This window comes from Athene noctua, chromosome 5, assembly GCF_965140245.1.
Source record: "Athene noctua chromosome 5, bAthNoc1.hap1.1, whole genome shotgun sequence".
In the NCBI taxonomy this organism is placed as follows: Eukaryota; Metazoa; Chordata; class Aves; order Strigiformes; family Strigidae; genus Athene; species Athene noctua.
This window is the reverse complement of record NC_134041.1, coordinates 66,657,042-66,679,636: the sequence shown is the minus strand read 5'-3', so window position 1 is coordinate 66,679,636 and position 22,595 is coordinate 66,657,042. Positions and strand designations below refer to the sequence as shown.

The window sequence follows — 22,595 nt, the reverse complement described above, 5'->3', positions numbered from 1 at the left end:
CATCTCCTGGGCCTTTGCCTCCGGCACAAGGTGAAGCTGGGAAGGGGCAGGAGCGGGCAGCCTGGAGTTTCCAGGCTGAGCTCCCGAGCCCTGCAGACCGAGGGGGATAACCACGACAGGATTCCCTGGGGCTCGTGTGGTGCGTGGCCAGTGTCCTGGGGCTGTTGGTAGTCGCCTGGGCAGCGCCGGCACAGATGTAACTGGGAAGGGCTGCCATACCGTAGAGGGGATGTGCTGATATTCAAGGGTGCTAAAATGTATTTTCCATTTGTCATCTTCTGTTTCTGAGCTATTTAAGGTGTGAATAAGCAGCAGATATTTCTGTCTTCTTTCCGAGGCTGTTGGTGTTTTCCTGTCGGCTCCAGTGGGCTCTGACAAGAGCTTTACAGTAACAAGTAGTACCCGTGTGTAATCTCCATCTCTCAGCAGCAGAGATAAAGAAAGAAAAAAATGCTACAAGGCAGTGGACTTTATGGTGGGTGCCACTTGGACAGTAGTCTCAGCAGAAAAATAACTTACCCGATTTGAAGATGTTTTTTCAATAACAAACGCGTTCATAGTCATCTTGATTTTATTAAAATATCATAGAATTCATTTGAGATGCACCCAGGCAATGAAGCTTCTGTGTTTAAAAGCTGCTTTGTGGTGGGATGGAGAGGTGTTGCACATCCCTGCTTTGCTGTGGTTTCCTGCTTTGAGCCCTCCCAGGTTGGAGTTGCTCCTGCTCCATCCTGGTGCTGCTCTCGAGCAGCCATTTCAAGTGTGGTGGCGTTGAAATGCTGAGGTTTCAACCCCAACCCCAAATTATGGCTGACATGTGGGTGATTCCCACAGCCCTTCCCAAAGGGGGGTGAGTTTCCCTTTGGGCTTCCCCCCAGGGTGGGGCCTTGCAGACAGAGCCATGGGGTAAAGGAGCCCCAGGGGTCCCGCAGTGAGTAACCCAAGGTCAGGGCTCCCACTGAGGGATAAAAGCTGGGACCATTGCAGGAGGGGCAGTGTCTGTGTGTGAGGGGGATGCCCTGTGCGGAGTTCCCTGCTGGGGAAGGACCTCCCGCCTCCCTGGGACTGGGCTCCACTCAGGTCTGGCTTTTGTAAACGCGGGCTGTGTAGAGATTCAGTGTGTGGCTTCCTTGGTCTTATCTATTTGGCTGGTTGACTCGGTTGTCTCCCGTCCCTTCTATGGCAGACTGCATGTCACCATTTATCCCACCCGTTGCTGGTCGTGCGGTGTCGTTGCTGGGGTCAGTGGGATTGATGTCCATTATGTATAACCTGACTGGTTTGTACCCCCAGCGCTCACCCATGGACTGACCCTTTTGTATCAAATACAATTTGGTTATTGGTTCATCTTTATGCTGGCTGTGCCCTTTATGCTAGGCCTGATATTATAATTGGCAAAGCAGGCGTTGACTCCATTTCCCAAGTGTGGGTGAGGGCAGGAGCCTCTCCAGCGCCAGGGCAGGGGGGTCCCAGCTTCTCCCTCCACCCTGCAGAGGCCAGGGCTGCCAAACCTGGGGAGAACCAGCAAAACTGTTGGGGTGCTTTGCCCTGAACACCCTGTGGAGATGACGGGGCAGCCAGCGGAGCCTGGCTCCTACGGGTGAGGAGTGGGTGCCATCAGCAGCACCCCCTTATGGGACAGCATCATTTCCCATCAGTATCTCACCTCTGTCACCCCATTTTATTCCTTACTCAGCGGGTGAGTGTTGGGGTACCGTGCTGGAGAGGGGTTTTCTCTCCCCTGTTTTGGTGACAGCGCAGAAGGTGTCGTTCTCATGCGGGGCTTTCCCTTGGCAGTTCCCACCAGCACTGGGAGCGGATGGGATGGATGGGAATGGGTCCCTGCAGCAGCGACTTCCCTCCGGAGCACGTCGGTGCTGCCTGGGACAGGGGCTGTGGGACCCTCTGACACAGCTCCTCCTCCTCCCAGGCACCACCTTCCCACTTCGAATTATTCATTTGCGTTTCTCTTCTTTGGTGGGACTTACTGAGGACGTTTGCTGTCATTTCATTGTTGTAGAAATAAATACTCTTTATTTTCTTTCTTTTCTCTTAATGGTTCTTCTCTCATAACAGTTTCTCTCATCAGTCAGTGTGAGGTTAATGGTTGGACTGGATGATCTTCGAGGTCTTTTCCAACTGAGATGATTCTGTGATTCTGTGGCAGGTCAGAATTTGACAGGTGAATACAGGCAGATTAGTGAAAAATAACAGGAGAAATAATTATATTTTTTTGTGGTTTTTTTTTTTTTTTTTTTTTTTTTAGGAAACAATCTTCTAGAGGTATGCCAGCTAAGGGGAGTAGGCCCGATGGAGATTGGAGGGGGATTTTGGTTCATGGTGGGTGGACCCTGCTGGGGTTGCTCTGCTGGAATGGAAGTTAGTTGGTCTTGAAATCAATTAGATGACTTGTAATTCCCAATGCTCAGGAGGAATCTTGATTAATTATGACCCCAACTGTTTTTGTATATGCTGTTAATGAAAGCATCCCCTGTCTTTGCACGCATGAGCTATGGGGATGGTGGCCTGGCTTACTTGTCCTGGGTCCCCCTCGCTGGGGGTGAACCGGTCACCGTTCTGTCAGAGGGGCTGGGAGGAGGGATCATGCTCAGGATGAAGGGTGAAAGTTCACTTTTATATGTTATTTCTTGTAACCGATCAGGTGTGCAAACCAGCAGATGGATAGACAAAGTTTGAGTTCGTGAGACTTTAACCACTATCCCCAGCTGGATTATTTCAGGTGAAACAGGATTAATATTCTCAAAAATGCCTCTGGTTTATATTCCTCTTTAATCATCTAATCCCAGTGGTACAGAAAGAGTGCTTCAGTTAAATGTGTTTTTCGTACTTTTGAAACAAATATGTAACTACAGGCGGATATGAAGGATGTGATAAAAGGTGAGAGCAGATGAAAGAGGTGAATGGAATAAGGATGTTTTTCGGTGTATGAAAACCATTCAAGTTCTGAAATGAGAAGCTGTTTTTTTTCCCCACTGAAGGGGATGACAGCGCAGTAACCGCCCTCGGTGCACGGCCTCGCGGCCGGCAGAGCACCGCCTGCCCTGCAGCGCGTGCGTACAGCCCCCGCTCAGGGCAGCCCGTGGCTTCGGAGCCTCCCGGGCACACGGGGAGTGATACCGGGCAGGTAGTGCCTCTGCCCCTTCTCTGTAGGAAACACAATTCCTATTTCATTGTGGGTTTCTCACCAAACCAGTGTTTTGGTTGGATACTTATATTTTAGAAGTTCTTATAAATGTTGCCCTGATCGATTCCCATGGAATTTTAGACCTTCTAAAATTTGTTACTCTGCTGGATTCCTGGGTAGGCTGGGCTGCCTTGGCTCTGTGTCCCCTGGGCATCTTGTGCTCTTACAGTTGATGCCATTTGTGGGGCGGTCTTACAAAGCTGGTAAGGAAAACAAGTTCTGAGATATATTTAGTGAAAATAAACACAAATGACAAACCGTGGTGTCCAGTAATGCATTAAGAGCTTTGCAAGAGGCAAGTGAGCTGCGGGAAGAAAAGCTTTGGTTTCGGGAGCGTGATTCGCACCCGTAAAGCTCAACAGAGAGACTTGTGCTGACTTCACTGGGGGTAAGATGAGGCCCATGCTACGAATATTTTCAAGAGGAGTATGTTAAAATAAGTGGCCCCTGTTCTTTTGTGTGCGGTGCTGTTAAAGTCTCCTTGAATCACACTGAGGAAGATTAGGCTTAAATCCTCACTGAACCGCTAACCTAGCATTAAGATAATGTTGGCAGTATCATGATTTAACTGGAAAAGGAAAGAATTAAAAATTAACAGCAGGAGCAGGAAGCCTCCCCTTCTGCAGCCAGCTGCGGTGCAGTCCAGGACCCACGTCATGTTGTTTTGCTGTGGGCAGCTTGACTCCCGTTAACGTGGGCCGTTAACGTCCCTGCGCCATGTAACGGGGTGATGGCTCTGCTGAGGCACAGAGTAAACATTTATAAAGAACAGTTTTGCCCTGAAAATCTGTCCTATCCCTTTCAACTGGGTCACGAGCATCAGTAATGTATCTGCTCCCTCTCCTGAGGTCTGTTTTGGCTGCGAGCAAGTAGAGGAGGGAGCTGGCAACAGTGATCTGTCTGTATGGTACGGGGTAAAAAATGAAATAGCCTTTAAATACTGTTTGCTAGAAATAACAAAGGTGGAAAAGTTAGTCGTCTTTTCTGAGAGAAATCTACTACCTAATTTAATTTGACTCCTGGTGCGTACCTGGTGATGGTGGTTTCTGCTGGAGGTGAGACACAGTCGGTCAGTTTTGTGATGGGGAGTTTCCCATTCCCTTCTTCAGGTGCTTCAGCGATGGCGTAAAAATGCCACTTTGGATTGGCCGGGTGAGGGGTTTGTCCGTTACAGCCGTTCCCAGTGCAGCCAGAGCAGCTGTGGGACTTGGCCTCCCTGAGCTGCGCTTGCCGGGGGAGGGGGGGCTGGAGCTGGTTGTGGCCAGTGTGGCCAGGGAGCCGTGCTCTGGTCGCTGGCGCTGCCCCCGCTCGCCTCGGGAAGGGTTTTGCTGAGGGGGGCTCGTGGGGAGCAGCAAGGTGGGTGCGTGGAGCCCCCAGACCCCCGGCAGCAGGGCCTCAGGCCCCCCAGCTCCCCTCTGGGCTCCATCATCAGACATGCAAATCAGCATCTGCTCATCAGGGACGCAGAGCAGGGCGGCTGGTCTCTTGCAAGAGGATCTTCAGGTTTCTGAACCTTCCGCTGCGCTGCTGTTGTCCTCCTCTGTCCTTGCAATGTCCTTGTTGCAGTTAAATCGAGAGGTAGGTTGCTTGTGTTTTGTAAGCGACAGTAAAATGCCTCTGCACTGAAATAATCTTAAAAATGGACAGATGTTCTCAAAACGCACGATTTGCTAGTCAGGGCTCCTTGGCTCTAACAATAATCAGAAACTTCATAGAAAAGATTGGGTTTTTTTCTCCTCCTCAATATTGTTGTAGTAAAATCTGCCTTCAACTTAATCATAAAATGCACCGAGCATGTGTGGGCGGGTGTTAGGTTTCACGTTGAGGTATGATTCCAGCCCAGGTTATGTTCAGTTCAGACTGAAAGCTTGTATTGCATCGTGACATTAAACTCGGGCCACAGCGTTTATTTGTATTCCAAATCTCCCTATTGCAAAGACTGCTTTTGACGAGCACAAGGAACTAGAAAGCATAAATATTTATTCCTTAAAGGTTAAGATCACCTTAAATCATTCAAATGTATTTGGTGAGCGTCAGACATAATTAAACTGAGCAGTTGAACTCAATCTGCATGTATGAAATAATATATATGTGTGTCTATATGTATATGCTTGACTGCAGTAGGGACGGAAGCTGTGAGCTAATTGCTTCCATCACATCAAAAGATGCACTGATAATTTTATTGTTCCTGGATGTGAAAGTAAATCAACATAAAGCAGATGAAATTATATACTGGGAAGTCAGGTTTCTCCATGCAGCAGAGACCGGGGTAGCGAAACGAGCAGAGCTCAAGTGCTACGTGTCTGACTACAGGGAGATAATTAAGCATGTTACCAAAATGACTCTGAAAGCACCGAAATTCATGCGCACACCTTAAGGTGAGCTCACATCTACCTGGCGTCCCTCTCAGCCTCAGCGTTTGGGGGTGAGCCCTGCACAGGTAGCCCAGGTAGGGGCCGCACGTGGCGTGGCCGGCGTCCCGGTGTGGGAGGCTCCCGCGGCCGTGGGAGGCCGGCATGGGATGGGCCTTTTTGGGGCCAGCTGTGATTTTTTTTTTGTCCCCTGCATGGTTCCGCAGCCCTCGATAAGTGGCAGGGGTGTGAGCTGTGATGCTCGGCTGCCCGATTTGGATCAGCTCAGCGTTTCTCAAAGAGATTTTCATCTGTCTCTGATGACTCTGGAAGCGATAGCGTGGAAGTGTCCCTTTTGTTGTCATTAATGAGAAAAGCCAAAATCAAACAGCTCTTGTTCTATAAAATATTATTCGTGGAATTAGTTGTGTAGTAATGCACGTCTAAGTTAGCAGCTTAAGAATGGTCTCCAAGGATATGGAAACCAGAATTTCAGTCCGTTCACATGTGTGTCCTGTTGGGCATCTCCGTAAAACTGGAGGGGCTATAGTGACTCTGCTGTTGCATGGATTGCTCCCTGTAATCAGAGGCACCTTAGACTTCAGTGTTGGAATTGATGGTTCTCCAGCGCTTCTTTATATCCAGAGAGCTCATCAAAGTTAATAGTTTTGCCAGGGGCTTTGACAGAAGCAGAAAAAAGAAACTGTCATTGCCTGAGGTCCGAACATCGTCAAGAGCTGGAAAATGGTTCAGTGTCTTGTTAGAGATGGCCAAGTTACAAGTGTCTCCAGTTATATTATTGTGCTGTAAGTAGCACAACAAACATCACGCTGACCCGTTCCTCTTGTATAAATGCTTTATTTATCATTCTTTCTTCAAAGCCAGTATGGATTACATTTATCATAGTACCTCACAGGGTAATTTCTTTATCGTGCTGCTGATCGTGTCTTGCAGGAATTTCTCTTATCCTGACTTAATAGCAATAAAAGAAAACACACACACACACACACAGAAACCCCCCCCCAAAAAAACAAAAACAACAACAAAAAAAAGAGAAATAATGAAACATTTCATTTTTCTGGTGGTTTTCCTGCAACTATTTGCAATTCCTCTTCCCCGTGCCCCCCAGGTAGCCCATGCTGCTGCAGGAGGGGTCCCTGGCAGCATTGCTCTGCCATCCCGGGGAGGAGGCCACCAGGAGAATGGCACGGGGCTGCTTTGTTGGGACAGTTTGTGGCTCACAGAGGTCTCGTTGTTGCTGTCTCCCCTCTCCGTTGACGTTAACGATCTAGGAGTATCTCTTGGTACCCATTTTGCTTTGTTCTAGACCCCTAGAGGTCTGTGGAGGGCTCTCCCTCACCGGGTCAGACAGGGCATCTCACACGTACACATACGGCTTAAGAAAATCCATGTTTTGTTTGTATATTTTCACATGTGCCTTGAGACATGTGGTCTTCTCCGTCGTCTGCCCTGTAGGAACCTCCCCTGGGCCTGGAAGGGTAAAATAATGTTGGCACTGTCCTCTTGTTCCCTCTTTTCTGCCCCTTCCACTAGCTGGCTGGCACGATGGTGGTTTGCCAGTTATCCTTGGGCCTAGGAGGGATGTACCAGGCACAGGTGAGGGCTGAAGGGTGGGAGGAAGCCCGTCAAAATAATAAACATGCTTCTTACGTTCTTGTGATTTTCACAAAATAAAAACAGGGATGTGATGTACTGTTGTGGAATAACTGCGGGGCCGGTGGTTCTTGCTGTGCGGATGAGTATATAAAAATGCTCCTGGGTGTATGGCGCAAATGGGGTTTGTTTGCAACATACTCATCTAAGGTGACTTTCCAGTTGTCTCTGGGCCTGATCCCGCAGCCGTGAAGCCTGAAGTTCAGGGTTGCTCTGCGTAACGCTGCCAGCTTCTGAAGAGAGGCGATGCCGGGCCTGGGCGTTGCTCTGAGCCGTGAGGGCTTGGAGGGCCTCTGAGAGGAGAGGGTGAAGGAGAGGTTAATGGGGGGATCCCCCCCCCCTCACCTGATTGGGACTAATAATCCTTTTCCACTTGTTCATATGGAAAAATTGCAGTTGTCCTCCCAGTTGCTCCATGCAGCACGCATGGAAACTAATTTATTTTTTTCTTGCTGGATGGGGATCGTGGTTTTCTGAGGTGTTTTATTTGCATATAAAATTAATAAATCATTCTTTACCAGGTAACATCTGTAAGATACCCTGGCTAACAGCAAGTTGTATCGGGCAAATGCATTATTGAACGTTCATTGACTTGGTGTTCTGGCCCCAGCTCCTAAGGCTTTGTGAACCTCCTACTTTTTCCAACGATTGTTTTTTGGCCAAGCTTTACTTTTCCCTGGGTGGTTCTCTAGCCAGGTTAATCCTCTGTAGGAATATGACTTTCTAATTTTAGAAAATGTTATTTCTTTCATAAGACATTATTTTAGATCCATTTCTGTTGTTGTAAAATATTATTTTAAAAATTGTTTTAAATTCTCCTCGTTATAAGGGTGAATCCCACAAAGTCTGGTGATAGCCTGAATTCCAGTCTGCTTCAGGAACACGTACCTGATGATGTGAGAAAGTGCATTAAAATGGCAGCTTTGAAAAGACGCTGACTGGGAAGGGAAATAGCCCCACAGTTGCTGGACTTGTGTTTCTGTGGAATGTCACCAGGTCCGGGTAGAAGACATGGACTTTCCCCGTTGCAGTAGCAATTGTGGAATTTTTGCCTCCCATTGGGCAAAAGCAGATGTTGAACCTTGCTTGGCCCAGCAGGAGACCCTTCCAAACAGCACCGTGATCCCCGGGTTTCACCGGGGCCCTTGGGGCGGTGTGGGAACCTTTGGGCTTCGGGATCGAAGGTGAAGTCAGAAACAGGACATACTGCCGGGCAGTCTCTGAATGGTGTAAACTGGGTTTTCTTCAGGTTTTCTGTAGTCCCAGTTTATACTTTCTTTCTTCGTTGGAAAAATCTACTGCAAAATACTCCGATTTGCCTTGGAGAGTTTCTGGCTTCTGCTGCTGTCGCCTGGCCATTGGGGTGGGAGTCAAGGGGGTGGAGGAGAGAAGAAGAAAAATCACTATAAATTTCATGGTGTGCATTTTATTGTACTCAAACAGGTAATTCAGATTATATTCAGTAGAATCTTTGTCTGCCTAACAGCCAAATGCATGCTTCATTAGCATAACCACCATTGTTATTGTTGCTGAACACCCCCTTTTTTGTGCAGTGTGCCTTTCCGAGTGGGGGCACAGCTCTGCCTGCAGACGGGAGGGCACCGCTGCCTGGCTGTGCTGATCCCACCACAGAGCAATCAGGAAACACCCTCTCCTGTCATCGCCAGCCCAGGTGATACCCAGGACTAGTTTTGAGGAAGGAAAAGTGTTTTTTTTTTAATGAGAAAAATGTTATAATTGCATCGGAAAAAAGCAACTGGTGTCCCCACGTTGGTGGGAGGTATGTTTTGTAATCTTTGGCACATGAAATCAGAGAAACAAAAATCAAGCAGAGGTTTAGAGAGTGCAAGAGATTTTTATTTTTTTTTTAATAACAGTGCGAAGGTTTTAGAATTTATCCCTATTACCGCAAAATGCAGAGAAGTTGGGATGAGGAGTGTTTGATAGCACACGCGGAGTTAGCGAAGCAGAAGGGCAGTAAATTCTGCGGCGTGGGTCGTGCTTGGGAAAGACGATGTTATGCCCAGAGTCTGCATGAAACCAGGGATAGGCCCTACTGCCAGTCCAGGTTTGAGGTGGTGGCTTCTAAACAGGCTGTGGAGATTGCCGATGAGTTTGTGTCTGAAATGAGACGCCGTGGTCAGGGTCTTTCAGTTTCTGAAAGAAGGTTTCACGCACAGAAGGTTTGACCTCAAATGCAGCAATAGCCACGAATCCTCAAGGATTAAGTAGCCTGGTTTAATTAGCGTCGTTTTAGCAGCAGAACTGGATTGCTGCTTTATCACGAATAACGTATATGAGCAATTTAGTGATTTTCTGTTTTGTGAATTCTCTGAGCTGACTGTGATTCCCTTGGATAAAGCTGCTGGTTTACATTATCGGCAAAATAATTTCCCGTGGATAGAGTGGGACAAAAAGACTTTGCGATGGCTACCAGTAGAAACTGGAGGTGTGTTATTTAGTGTTACATAAGAGAACTGATCTTGCTGTAATCTGTTCTGAAAGCATTAATGTATCCTTGCAAATTCTTATTTTGAGGGCTGCACTTTTATCAATTTAAAATTTCTACCGATGCTTGTTTGCTGAGAGCCAGTGGCCGTCGTGGCCAGACTAGACCAGTAATTCAATTAAACCCAAACCCGATTGTTTTAACTGTGCAAGTGGGTAGAGGAAGAATGTTTAGCAGGAAGTTAAAAGAGCGTTTTGTGAAATACAGCTGGGGAAAAAAAGCAATTTTTTAAAAAAGGCATATTTGTTCACTGGGAAAAAAGAAAAAAGGTTTTCTTCTGGTTTGAATGCAGGTTCTGCCTCCAGGATGGATGCTCATGTGGGTCCTTTGATGCCGACGCAAGTCACCCGGGTAACTGCTGTGTCTGCACCGGCCGTGACCTTCATGGCAACCAATTTGATGGATCAGACATTAACAGGTGTGCTTATGTTTCTATATGGATTATATTACTGAAGCATATGTTGTATGTTTGTGTACTTCCAAGCAAACCACGCTTTCCATGCTGCCTAGAAATGGGGGACCCTTAAAAAATTGGCTCAAATTTCATGACGTTTGCTTTAGCTAATTCCGAGCGTATTCACAGTGTTTCAGACCCTGTTTACTCGTTCTGGCAGTTGGCAGTAGCTTTGCATTTAATGATACAAAAGGCAAATTTCTGAAACGTCCTTGGGCTTTTCATTTCCCATGCCAGTGGTATTCAGGAGCGTTGCAGTGATGATGTGGTTATCTTTTGGATAGTTGCTCCGTGAAGCCTCGTTGGCTGAAGCCTCCGAGGACGCTTTATGCTGTGCTGTGTGATAAAACTGGTTTATTCACTGTCATGTAAATGTGTGCGTGTGCTGTCGTGAGAGAAGGGGCAGTGCTGTTCCCAAAGGCTGGAGGAAGTCTGGGGGCTTTGTTCAGATTCACATATACGTGTTGCAAATCTCAGTCAAAGAGCGATCGGATTTTGATGGGGAGTTGGGAACGTCTTTCCTAACAACGTGACATCCCTCTCACGGCACCGTGGCTGGGAGGTCAGGAACGCTGTTAACGGAACCGGGACGCTGCTGTGGGGCTGGATGGGCTGTTCCTCGGGCAGAGCTGGGTCCTGCATGCACCTTCCCAGCCGTCTTCCATGGAAAAACCCAGCCTTTATCAGGAATTACTAGGTATCCCTTCAGGCGTCATTTGTCTGATCCTTCACGCCTAGGGATTAGCACAATTGTGGAGGTGTTGCAGAGTTAGAGATGAATGTATTTGTACTTTGTTCATGTACAGATTTCTGGTATAGAAGCTCTCCCTCGTTCAGCTAAGCCATTTCCTTCGTGGGTACCTCAGGCTCGCTGGCTCTACCCACGGCTGAGATAAAAGTTCCATAAAATACTTTGTGGTCAGCTGCGCTAGGCAAATCTGTAAGTGGAGCTGGAGGCTCCCTCTGAAGCAGGTCTGCCTGCTGCCGTACCTGCCTTGAATAAGATCCTCTGATTGAATTATGTCACTGAATATTTCAGCTCTGTCTGGAAATTGATGAAAATTTTATGACACAGACACCTTAAAACTGAAGGGAAGTTCATGCACGTCTCTTTTGACATACTTCACTTTAAAGTTTCTTGTCTGGTTTAGTTTGCTTTTGGTAAGCACCTACTTTTATCATCTATACAGTTATTGTGCTTGAAGACCTGTGTACTCCTCAGAGTCACCAAGAATTGTATTGACTTGCTTCCTTGTCAGAAGCAAGTGAGATGGAGGAAATAGTGAAGCTCTTCAAAGAACGCGGGGACAGAAAGACGAGGATTTGTGCAGGGGACCTGCTGATCTGCAGCTTGTTGAAGGCTGAAATTGTGGTTTCTTATATATTTCATATCAAATAACTTCCATAATCTTCTTATTGGCAGACTTGAAAACAAACACTCCTGGTTTTATCCATCGTGCTGAATAAAGATTTAACTGTATGTGCAGGTTTAGCTCCTGCCGGGATCGGAGAGCACGTTGCCGTTGCCCCTCCCCCACCCGCGGCCGGTCGGGCTGGAAGTGAGGCCCAGACCCGGGCTAAAGTAACAAGGAATTTAATACAACAGAGTGATAGAACAATCTGAACAACAACAGTAACAATGATAATAACAATAAACAGCAATAACAGTGAACAAGATAAAAGATATACAGAGAAATACCGCTAGATGGTTTACGGACAAAGGATTCCCACCACCCTGCCCGCCAAAGAGCAAGGTGAAAAAGGCTCCGCCCCTGGACCTGACGCCAGCATGGTATGAATAACCCGGCTGGAGATCCCTTCCCCCTCTCTCTCTGTTGGGAAGCTTAACCCTATCCTAGCTGAACCAGGACACTGTATCGAGTCTTTTGTTGACTAGATGGCTTTTGATGGCCAGGCCAGCCTGACATTTGGTCAATAGGTTGCCTAAATCTATGCTGTTGGGAGGCCATCGCTTTGGAAGAGCATCTGTTACATTTTTGTCTGCATACAGGTAATGTAATGAAGATGAACATTATATTTTTGTTTCCAGCATTCTCTTGAAAATACATCTTCCTCCTTTTGTCGTCTTTGATTTGCTGCCAATTGCATTTAAGAGAAAAATGGTAATTTCACTTAAATACAGGGTAGATTTTTGTTTAGCGTTTCTGAGGAGATCACACTCTTTCCTATAGGTTGCTACAAACTGTCGTTATCTCCAGTGGAAAAACAATCAAAGTAGGAATCAGAATTAAGAGCAAATGATGATACCAAAGGCATTTTCACACATCAGCCTCCACGTGCCACAGAAGAGCGAGCGTGTCCTTCGGGAAGCTGTTGGGAGATGATGGGAACCTGAGAGGGTCCCGTGGGTGACCCGTCCCCGAGTCAGCGGGTGGTGGGGGGCCGGGGCTGAGCAGCTGCCTCCTGGCCGCTGCAGAGCTGAGACCTTCGAGTGCCTGGGTGTCAAAATCAATCCACCGGTGAGCTCCGAGTTGCCAGGTGGAGAGCTGCGGTGGGGAGATGGCGTCAGAAGATACCATCCTCCGAGTTTGTTGCATTGTTTTGTTTTGTTTTGGCTTTAAGAGTTTTGCACCTTGAAAAATTTACTCATTGAGTGTCTCCAGTCCGGGAGCACTGAAACACCGGGTCGTTGTTTGTAAGAGGCGGACAACTGGAATGCCAACACGTCAAGCCACGCATCTTACATCTAGGGTGTGGAGCACCTTAGCACACGTGTACCACCGTGGTTTGCTGCCGGTACATACACCAGTGTCTTAAGCCAACATACAGAGTTCCTGTGGTTGCGGGCACACTTTTGGTTTGCAGTATAGGTAACCATTTCTTTGACTTGGCTTCTAAAGAGAAAATGGGTGCCTAGTGAGGCTTGCACAGTTGATTTTGCTCATGGCAACACAAAATCCATCTTTCTCTGAAGACAAAATTAATAAAACTTTCTGTATTTCTGGAGCAGAAGGAGCAAATTTTGCAAAGGCTTCTATCTAGTAAGCCTTTATTTTTGTATTGGAAGCTGGAAAAGTCCCGTCTCAAGTACAAATCTGACTTTTTTTGCCTTGCAGTAGGTACAAGAGAGGTGGAGCTGTTAACTACCACTCTCACACAGCTCTGCATCATTTAATAGATATGCAAAGCTCAGACCATTAAATGCCTTGATATTTAAGGAGAATCACATGTAAAGAGCAGAGGAAGGAAGGCTGTCAAGAATCAGTGAAGGTCATTGACTCAGAGCTTGGCTTAGCCTAGGCCAGCTTGCAGAGGTACAGAAACAGCTGGAGAGTGATGCTGAGAAATGGTCCAGTGGCTGAAACGAGGGGAAAATGCAAAACTGGCTAGAAATATCCTGCTGAGGAGCATGCAGCTGCCTGATGCTCAGGGCGGGAGGAGGTGAGTGAACAGGGGCCCCGTGCTGTGCCCAGTGGGATTGGGAGCTGATGCTGCTCCGTAGGGATGCTCCTGCCTCTGCAGCTCTGTGGGAAGGGGATGCACGGAGCCGGTTTGGGTGGTGCCTCCTGCACTGAGGGAATATGCCGGTAGGGTTTTTTCAGCTTTTCATTCTTTTACGAAGAAACTGTTTTCAGGGTAGGGGTGAACAGCATCTGTGGGGCAGTGGTGGCTGTGCCTGAGAAGTCCAGCAATGAAATGAGTTTGTCCTTGAACTCTGCACCAGGCGTACAGCCACGGTATGGTACAGCAGACCGAGAATTTGTCCTTGTTATTTGACTGATCCCATTATAAATCTCCAGAAAAATAAAGGGGTGAGTAGGAAGAGATTGCTGCAGAAGGAAAAAAAAAAACGCTGCTCAAGGAGACTTGTTCTAAGAGGGGAGACAGAGTGTTTGGCAGGGCACAGCGAAACTGGTCGAAGCAGGATACAGACACTAATTACAGGGTGAATACAGCGTGCAGGCAGGAGCAGGAGCTGTTTCCCTGGAGCAGCGGTGCTGGGCTGGAGGTGGGGATGACGGGTTGGAGGTGGGATCCCTGCCGGCGGGAGTGGGGCATGGGCCTGGCTGACGTAGCCAGCACTGAAATCCCACACTTGGCTCCAGCAAGAACCGACAGAGGAGGAATTGTGAATCAGTCAGACACGGTTCTTAGACTGATCTCAAACCCCAAAAGCAATAAGGTTGTGGGCAGAGGCAGAACTGACCTGCAGAGATACTGGGAGGGGTAATAAAAACCTGAGTGTTTGGATGTGTGCACTTGAAGTAAATCCAATTCTGGGAAACACTTAGAATCAACATTTTAAACAACTTCTGCAATTAACAGAGGTTTGGCCTCTAAATACCTTTGCAAAACAAATTTTTATTATCTCTTGTTCATAGCTTCCTGTGGCATGAATCAATCTTCCCTCTTCCTCTCCCTCTCTAATTCTGCTTTTAATAAGATGTTTATGATCATACACCTACATCCTCTGTGATATCCCCAAGACAGTTTTGCTACTTCACCTTTACTTTTCATACTGTGAATTATTCATGTCTCTCTACCTGCCGCGGAGCCTCAGAGAAGTATCTTTAATCAGATATCTTCATCCTCCTGTCTGCCGCGCGTCCTTCGGCAGCATTACAGCAAGTGTGGGAACGCGTCGTTAGTAATGATGCTGCTAAGTTTAGGGGCAAAAAAAGGTGCGTGACCATGTTGGAAATATGTTGCAGTAGCTTCATTGTCAGGCTGCAGTTTATTTTATGCACTTAAGTTAGGGGGAGGGGGGAAGGTTAATTAATGAGAAAAGAGTAAACCTGAGCAAAGATGTGCGCCAGATGCTGATGGAGGGTAAAGCAGCGCCTTGCTGGCTGTCCTGGGGGAGGAAATCTCCAATGGTTTTGGAAGTGCCAGCAGAGGTCTGGTGGACCCCTCCTCCCCCTGCCCCTGCAGCCCCTTGCTTTTCGGGAGCTGGGCAGCCCCCAGCCTGGGGAGCGTGAGCCCAGGAGCGCCCCCAGCCCCACGTCAGCCGCTGGCTCCTGACCTCCAGCTGGGAAACACTTCAGTTATCTCTCTCTTGGCATTATACCTGGGGAAAACGGTCGCAGTGTTTGACTAGATATGAAAGTAAGTGACTCCTGACTCACACAGTGACTTTCAGGACTTTCTTTTGCTCTTTTATTTTAATTTTTTAATTTCCATCTTACTCTGTATGTGCTGACTGTCCAAAGTGTTGCGGCCGTGCATTTCCCACGTGAAAGCCAAATGAACAGCGTGCTGCAGAAGTTCACGGGCGTGTGATGATGTGTTCCGAGCAACAGCTACAGCTCCCAAGTCCCTCCCTGGGGCTTCAGCTTTCCTATTCGGATGCTTTGAGGGAGCTTTTCAAAGGAGGAGAAAAAAGAGAGCTTGCCTCAGGCATTGAGAGCGTAGTGTCTCCACGTGAAGATGTGTGCGGCTCAAACCGGAGTGAGAGTGGCCGCCCGTGCGTGAGAGCCTCCCCGCACGGGTCCGTCCGTGCTCCGTATTTCAAACCAATCTTCGGTAATTAAAGAGCAGGGTAAGAGCAGCCGAGCCAAAAGCAGCTACGCCATTATGTCCTGCCTTCCTTGGCATCAAACCCCAGCTCCTGGAGTTGCGCTTGTGGCGTTTAGGCTCACTCTTCTATTTCACTTCAGCCTCATTTCACTTGTGGAACAGTGTTTAAATCTGCCAATTGCCATTTATGTATTTGTATGAATGCTTGTAATGATTAGCTAAAAGTTGACATCGGCTGGGTAAATGTGTTTTCTTGTTCCTCATGCATGTGTGGGTATGTACATACAGGAATGAAAGAACTTGACTCCTCCTTCAACCAACATGAGAATGAAGACTCTGAAAGAATCAAAATTCTAATAATAAAAAGGTTTTTTTTTTTTTTTCTACGATCAGAGAAATAGTTAAAAAGAGAAAGAAGCAGAGCTGGAAGAGGGGTAGACGTGATTTCCCTATTAAAAGGAAATAAATCCCAGGTCCGTTCAGCATCGTCTCCCAAGGGTGCAGCTCTGTGTCCAGCCACTCCGTGTGCGAGTGACACGACCCCAACAGCAGTTTGTCTGTGGCCGTTTCAGCAGCTGCTCACGGGCCTTCCAGAGATGTTGCTGCAGGAGTTGGTTCATGGCAAGAGCCGAGGAGTTGAGAGCTGGAAGTGCTGAGATGCACGGTGCCTCTCAGCAGCGTTGTCCTTGAGGGCTCCCAGCATGTGCCCTGAGCCCAGCACCAGCTCTGCCTCCACGGAACGGGGCCAGTGCTGGACGTGCCCCCGCAAAACCCGCCCCAAACCGGGGCTCTTCCTGCTGCCTTTAACTGCTGCAAAATCAGTGACTTGCAAATGACCTTTTGCTGCAGAGGGCAAGGTCTCAAGGTTCCTTTCAGCCTCTGCAAACACGTTTCTGGAAGACGTGCTAATATTTGGGTTTAAAATCCTCGTTGGGAAGGAGGCAGGCTGTGCAGGGCAGTGCCCCAGGGCTGGCTCATGGCACGTCCTGGGGGTGGGGGACAAGCCACCAAGGATATCCTGGGGGAAAAGCAGTGGGAGAGTCGGAGTGATGGGGAAATGCACGGCAAGATAGTGAAATACCTCTGTGGAACAGCTGAGAAACTGCACGTTGTCTCCCTTTTGCCATGTTTTAGAGCTGGAGGATGGATTAGCAGAATTTAATTGAGGTGCCCTAATTGAGGCATCCTCAATTAAAGGCCAGCAGGGACAGGGAAGGGATCTGAGCCCTGGGCTCGGCACTGGTGAGGCCGCCGTTCGGTGAGGGGGTTCAGTTCTGGGCCCCTCACCCCAAAAAGGCCATTGAATGACTCGAGCGTGGCCAGAGAAGGGCAACGGAGCTGGGGCAGGGTCTGGAGCACAGGTCTGCTGGGGAGCGGCTGGGGGAACTGGGGGGTTCAGTCTGGAGCAGAGGAGGCTGAGGGGAGACCTCCTGGCCCTCTGCAACTCCCTGCCAGGAGGGGGCAGAGAGGGGGGATGAGTCTCTGGAGCCAAGGCCCCAGCGCCAGGCCCCGAGGGAATGGCCTCAAGCTGCCCAGGGCAGGGTCAGGCTGGCTCTGAGGAAGGATTTCTGTGCAGAAGGGGCTGTTGGGCGTTGGAATGGGCTGCCCAGGGCAGGGGGGAGTCCCCGGGATCCCTGGAGGGGTTGAAGAGTCGGGCTGAGCCAGCGCTGAGGGATCTGGGGGAGCTGGGAACGCTCAGGGGGAGGGTCATGGTTGGGCTGGAGGAGCTGCAAGGGCTTTTCCAACCCGGATGATTCTGTGATTGTAATTGTGCCTCTGGACCTCCCAGGGTGGTGAGTGTGAGAAACATCCCGGGTGCCCTTGGGCCGTGGTCGCTTCCCTCACATGGAGCCTTATCGGGGCTGATGCCGCTGCCTCTGGCCCCTCCAGGCGCTTGCGTGTGGCTCCGCTGCTGGCAGGGACAGTCCCTGCCGGGTCCTGCCTTGTCCCTCTGCTGTCCCTGCCCTTCTGAGCGCTCCGCCGGGATTCCTTCGCCCTTCCAGCAGCCCAGCGGGGGAAGATGGGTGCTTGCAGGCAGCCTGAACCCGGGTACCACACTGCTGTCATCAAAGCCCAACGTGCCCGGCAGTGCTCTGACTCCCGATGGCTTTTGAGGAAAGATGAATCGAGAGACCCTTTTGATATGTATTAGCTGCTCCCTACTCCTAGCTCCTTTAATATGGAAATTAATTGATATGGTTTGTAAATCTCCTTTTTCACTACCCATAAAAATTGAGTAAGTTGTCTTCTGAGAAAAATGACATATATTTAAATTTTTATTATTGTGATATATTCCATGGTGAAGCAGAGTCAAATAGCTGAAGCTCCAGCCTTTTCCTCAGCATAGTTCCTGCTACACGTGTGCCTACTCTGTAGTCTGAGTAAGTTTAAAATCAATTAAACAGCATTTTGACATGTGAGTCTGCTACAAAATATGCAGTCCTTGAAGCTACTATACCAAAATGTTAGTCTGTTTGGCGGGCAGAAAGTGCTCCATAACTCTTGAGATGGATAAAGGGTAAGGTATGTTGTGTCTTGCCCTCATTTTGGCACACTTAATACTGGTAGTACCAGCCTGTATTTGTGGCATGTGGTTGCACTTGAGCTCTGTGGGGAGCTGTGCGTGGTGGGTGTTGAGGCTAAACTCCTTCAGCAGTGCTGGAACTCTGCGGGCAGGTGCGCAGGGGAACGCTCGAGTATGTTCGATATCGCTCACGGGGCTTTGTTATGAGCGACTTGGAACATCATCGTTATTCGTTGTGTAACTGTGCCTGAGATTTTGCAGCCCTTAAGGTAGGAGTCCAGGTGCTGCGGCATGGGGCCGTGGTTGGTGTTTGTAGGCTTTCATTCCAGGAGGAGCACAGCAGGTGGTGTTTGGAGGGGGCTACGTACGTTTTTCCTGGGACTGGTTATTGTATATATAAATATATATACGTCTGTGTACATACATATATATGCACACACCTTGTCCTCCCTGCCGCGGGTGGGGTGGGCCAGGTGGCTAGAGAATACCTTTGCTCAAACCTCCAAATACGTGTTTTAAGAGTAATGGAAAGACAAGACAATAAAAAACCCCCCAAATAATAATAATAACAAATGTCTTTTAAAATGTTTCTCGCTGCAAAAACGACTTTTTACTCGTTATTAGGCCTGTCTCTTGCACCTGCTGCCATTTTTGCCTTTCCTTGCATCCCTTGTGGCCTCTCTGTTATCGAGATGTACAGATTTTGTAGTCAGTGGAAACACTGAAGTGTGTAACGTTTCGGGATGGAGATAGCTGTTGGTACGGGAGAGGTATGTGTTCTTACAACTGCTTCCATGGCAATGCAATTAAACACTCATCGGTGCTTCCTGCAGAGGTTAACCCAGAGCATACCAGTATCTCCGGACTGGGAGGAGAGGGGACTGGCCGGAAAGGCGCTTTGGGTTCAGGGATAACGGGATAAAAAGCTCAGTGCAATAAAAGCCTCACTCTGAAGTATATGAATGTGTCCCGTTAAAATCCAGCGTGGTATCAGAAAGGTGATGTGGTCCTTGGCACACACGTGTGGGGGTAAATAAAGGGCTGGGGGAGGAAGAAGAGGTGAGGACGCCTGGGGAGCGGATTGTTTTTTCTTCACCAGTCTTGGCTTGTTGGGAATGTATTTACTGCACATTAAAAAGAAATCCTTTCCCCTCACAGATAATGGCAAAGAATCGAGTAGATCCTCCTGCCCACCGACCTTGATTTTACACGCGGAGAGGAAGAGTGCTCCCGTGGAGAGCGACGGCGATAAGGTCTGCAGTGGCATTTCTTCTTTTCTAAACCTCTTTAAACCATTGAACTGCACAAATCAGAGTCAGGATAAAGGACTGTCCTCTGGCTGGAGCCGTGCCGGTGATACGGGATTGTTCCCTACAGTCGATTTTCAAGAGCTATCTATTTAATTTATCTTGGTGCTTTATAGGAGCTCTGTCACTGTGGTGTCACAGCATCAGAGGAGGGATGCTCGTGGCTGGCTTTCTCCCTGTGCTGGAGGAGAAACGAGTCGATGCAGGGAGGGGTGAGAGTGCAAACGTGGAGGTGTGACAGCCCTGGATGAAATTCATCTATGGACAAGTTGAAGTGCACAAAGAGAATATCTGTGGGGTTTTCTTTTATTGTCTCACTGCGGTGGCGGGGACCCAGCTCAGAGCAGGGGCAGCTCGTTGGACCTCGTGCTGCTTAGAGCAACCAGCCCCAGGTGCAAAGAAGAAATTTTTCATGGCTCTCACCTTTCTGGTGTTACTAATTTAACTCTGCTGGGCCCTGCTGTAGCCCTCCTTTACAGCTAATTGTGTGGTCCTTAAATAAAACTGACAGGTGAGTGTAAACAGATAGCAAATAGGCTGTGCATTACAGATGGGTAATAAATCCTATGTGTGCGCCACTTCATGAGCTTTTTATAAAAGAGCCCAGATTATTATATAAAGGAAGAGGACCTAAACTGTACTCCCAGCTTCTATGAAATAAATAGAAATATTTGCTTTCTGCACAGCTCATGCAGACATCACGGAAATGGCTAAAGCTAAACCTTTACCTGGGTGTGGGGTGTGGAAGAGCAGCTCGGGCTCAGAAAGCAGCAGCACGGAAGATGCTGGAAGGCTCCTGGGAGCAGCAGGAGCTCTGTCCTGCGGGGGGACGACCCGCGGGCCCAGCTGCTGCTCACCTGACTTTCCTTTGGGCCGTTCCTGTCGCGCCGCCGTTAGGCTCTGTGCAAGCGAACCTGCGGGGCGCTGGAGGTGTTCCCCACGTTCGCAGCTGCCTTGGTACTTGGGCACGTTCCTTAGGGCTTTAAGCTGTAAAATGCTTTCAAGATGAAGACCTCTGGACACACGCTTTATTATTTTTTAATTAAGTACGTGCTTCTCGTGTTTTGATACCAGGTTTTAGCTAGGTCAGTGCCTTCCTCCCGCATCTCCCCCTTCGCAGTTCGTTTCCATACGCTGCTACAATCAAAAGCTGTTTTCAGTCAGTAAAACACTACGGAGGGGGTTCCTTGGGGATGGGCGTGCAGCCGGGTCCCCCCCATCTCTGGGGGGGTCACTGCCAAGGCCAGGGAGAATCGCTCTTGCTGGTGTTATCACAGCTTTGGGAAGGGCTGGGGAGCCAGCAGCCGGTGCTGGCGGGATGGTGCTGAGCTCTGCGGGGCAGGATGTGCTCCCCGGGCTGGCTCGGCAGCTCCCGCTGTGCCCGCGCCAGCGTTTCCCTTTGCTCGCACACCAGGGCTGGCACACGGGGCTTTTCGTGCCACCCCGAGCCCTTCCCTTCCCGCTGCTGCCAAGTGAGCTGTGAGCACGGACAAAAGCGTGTCTGCTGGTTTTTCACTCGTACCGCTGGAAGTGGGGCAGCGTTTTTATTATTTGCTGTTTATCTGGGCTGTTCCCAAGGCAGCTGGTTGTTCATAAAACCGCTGGTGGAATAATGGCAGCGAGGGCGAGCCACTTCAAGTTAAAGGGGGTGATTTGTATAACAACAGCAGTCTGCTGCAGCGGCTTTATTTGTTGACTAATCTCTATCTGTCTTTCAAGGATCATTCTTTTAAACTAGTAAATGAGGATGACAGCACATCAAACGGCAACAAGCCCGTGGCATCCACTCCAGTGCCAGGATCACCATGGTAAGCAAATGCAATCAGACCTGCTAGAAGCCGTTCCTCAGGGTCGCTTCCCTTGCCAAGCACGCGTTAATGCTCTGGTACGTGGGGAAAATATGCTACCCTGGGTGTTAAGTAGCAGTGCTGGCTTCCAGCTCCTGCTGGAGCTTTTCCTCATTAATCATGTACTTAAGGAAAATGCAGGGAGGTAACTGCAAGCTCCCTGGGACGTGCGAGGTGAGGGCAGGGTGCTGTGGAGCCCTGGCTCAGCCGGCCACCAGCCTTGGCAGGAGGCAACCGGTGCTTTCCCTGTCTGGTGGTGTGGGCGTGCGTGGCCGCTTGCCTGCTCTGAGCAGAGCTGTGCTCCTTGGGCTCCCTCTTACATGGCGTGAGGATTCAGCTCGGGCGGATCGAAGGGGAAATACAAGATCCGTGAGAAATGTTCTTGCTTGTATTAGGGCCAGGTCCTCTTCCCCAGTTAACTTCATTGGCAGCGGGTGGCTCATACTGGCTTGCAAGAATGGGTTGATTTTGAATCAGTGAAAACAGGTTGTGTCTCATGAGCCAGGTTTCCTGACCACATTCCCATTCAGGTAACTACATGTTGGGTAACTAAAGCTCTTGTGTCATTTTTAAATAGATAAAAATGTCCTGAATGGCTGAGTAGAAGACTTTCTTACCTCCTTCACTCATATAATAACTAGTTTATACTCAGTGGCTGACTGCTACGGGATCTTCGGCTATTGGTATTGTCATATTGTGCCATTTTGCAAACACAGTCCAGTGTCTTGCTTAATTGTCATAAATACGTGATTTGCAGCAATCATTTCTGTTCTTGACAGCTGCTACTTGATGGTGTAGTGCAGAGGAACAGTTTGAGTGCAGCAGTGTCAGAAGCAGGTCATGGTTTCACCCGTTCTTACAGAAAAGAGCCATAGCCAGGGGTACCCCTGGGGGGGTCTCACAGCACCCCCTCTTCTCCACAGTGTCTTCTGAGCAGGGAGGGGGCAGCCGGTACCTCCACCAAAGTGCACCGCTCTCACATCCAAACTTGTGGTATTTTAATATCTAAGGAGAAACTTTACGTTTCTGGGTTCCCAGAATGTACTCTGGGTGTGAGAAAAGGCCTCCAGATCTGGGCCTTGGGACCAGAGGGAGGGGGCAGAGTCCTCACCCTGACACTTGTCCCATGTTCTGAGGTGACAGCGGCTCGTCTGCCCCGTGACTCGTGATGGAACATGGAGCATGCCTGCAGGGTGCTTCAATCACAATTTACAATTTTTTTCTGGTAGTTCGAAACTAGGTATGC

At 48.8% G+C, this 22,595-nt stretch overlaps 1 protein-coding gene across 4 annotated transcripts in view; it reads left to right on the top strand.

Moving 5' to 3' along the window:
- The window catches only part of TCERG1L (transcription elongation regulator 1 like), a 150,892-nt gene that overhangs the window by 101,913 nt on the left and 26,384 nt on the right, over positions 1-22,595 (top strand). For all 4 annotated transcript variants that reach the window (XM_074907979.1, XM_074907980.1, XM_074907978.1 and 1 more), the window contains 3 exons: positions 10,032-10,157; positions 19,354-19,448; positions 21,222-21,310. In XM_074907979.1, coding sequence (XP_074764080.1) covers positions 10,032-10,157; positions 19,354-19,448; positions 21,222-21,310 — 310 coding nt within the window. The remainder of the gene's footprint in view (positions 1-10,031; positions 10,158-19,353; positions 19,449-21,221; positions 21,311-22,595) is intronic.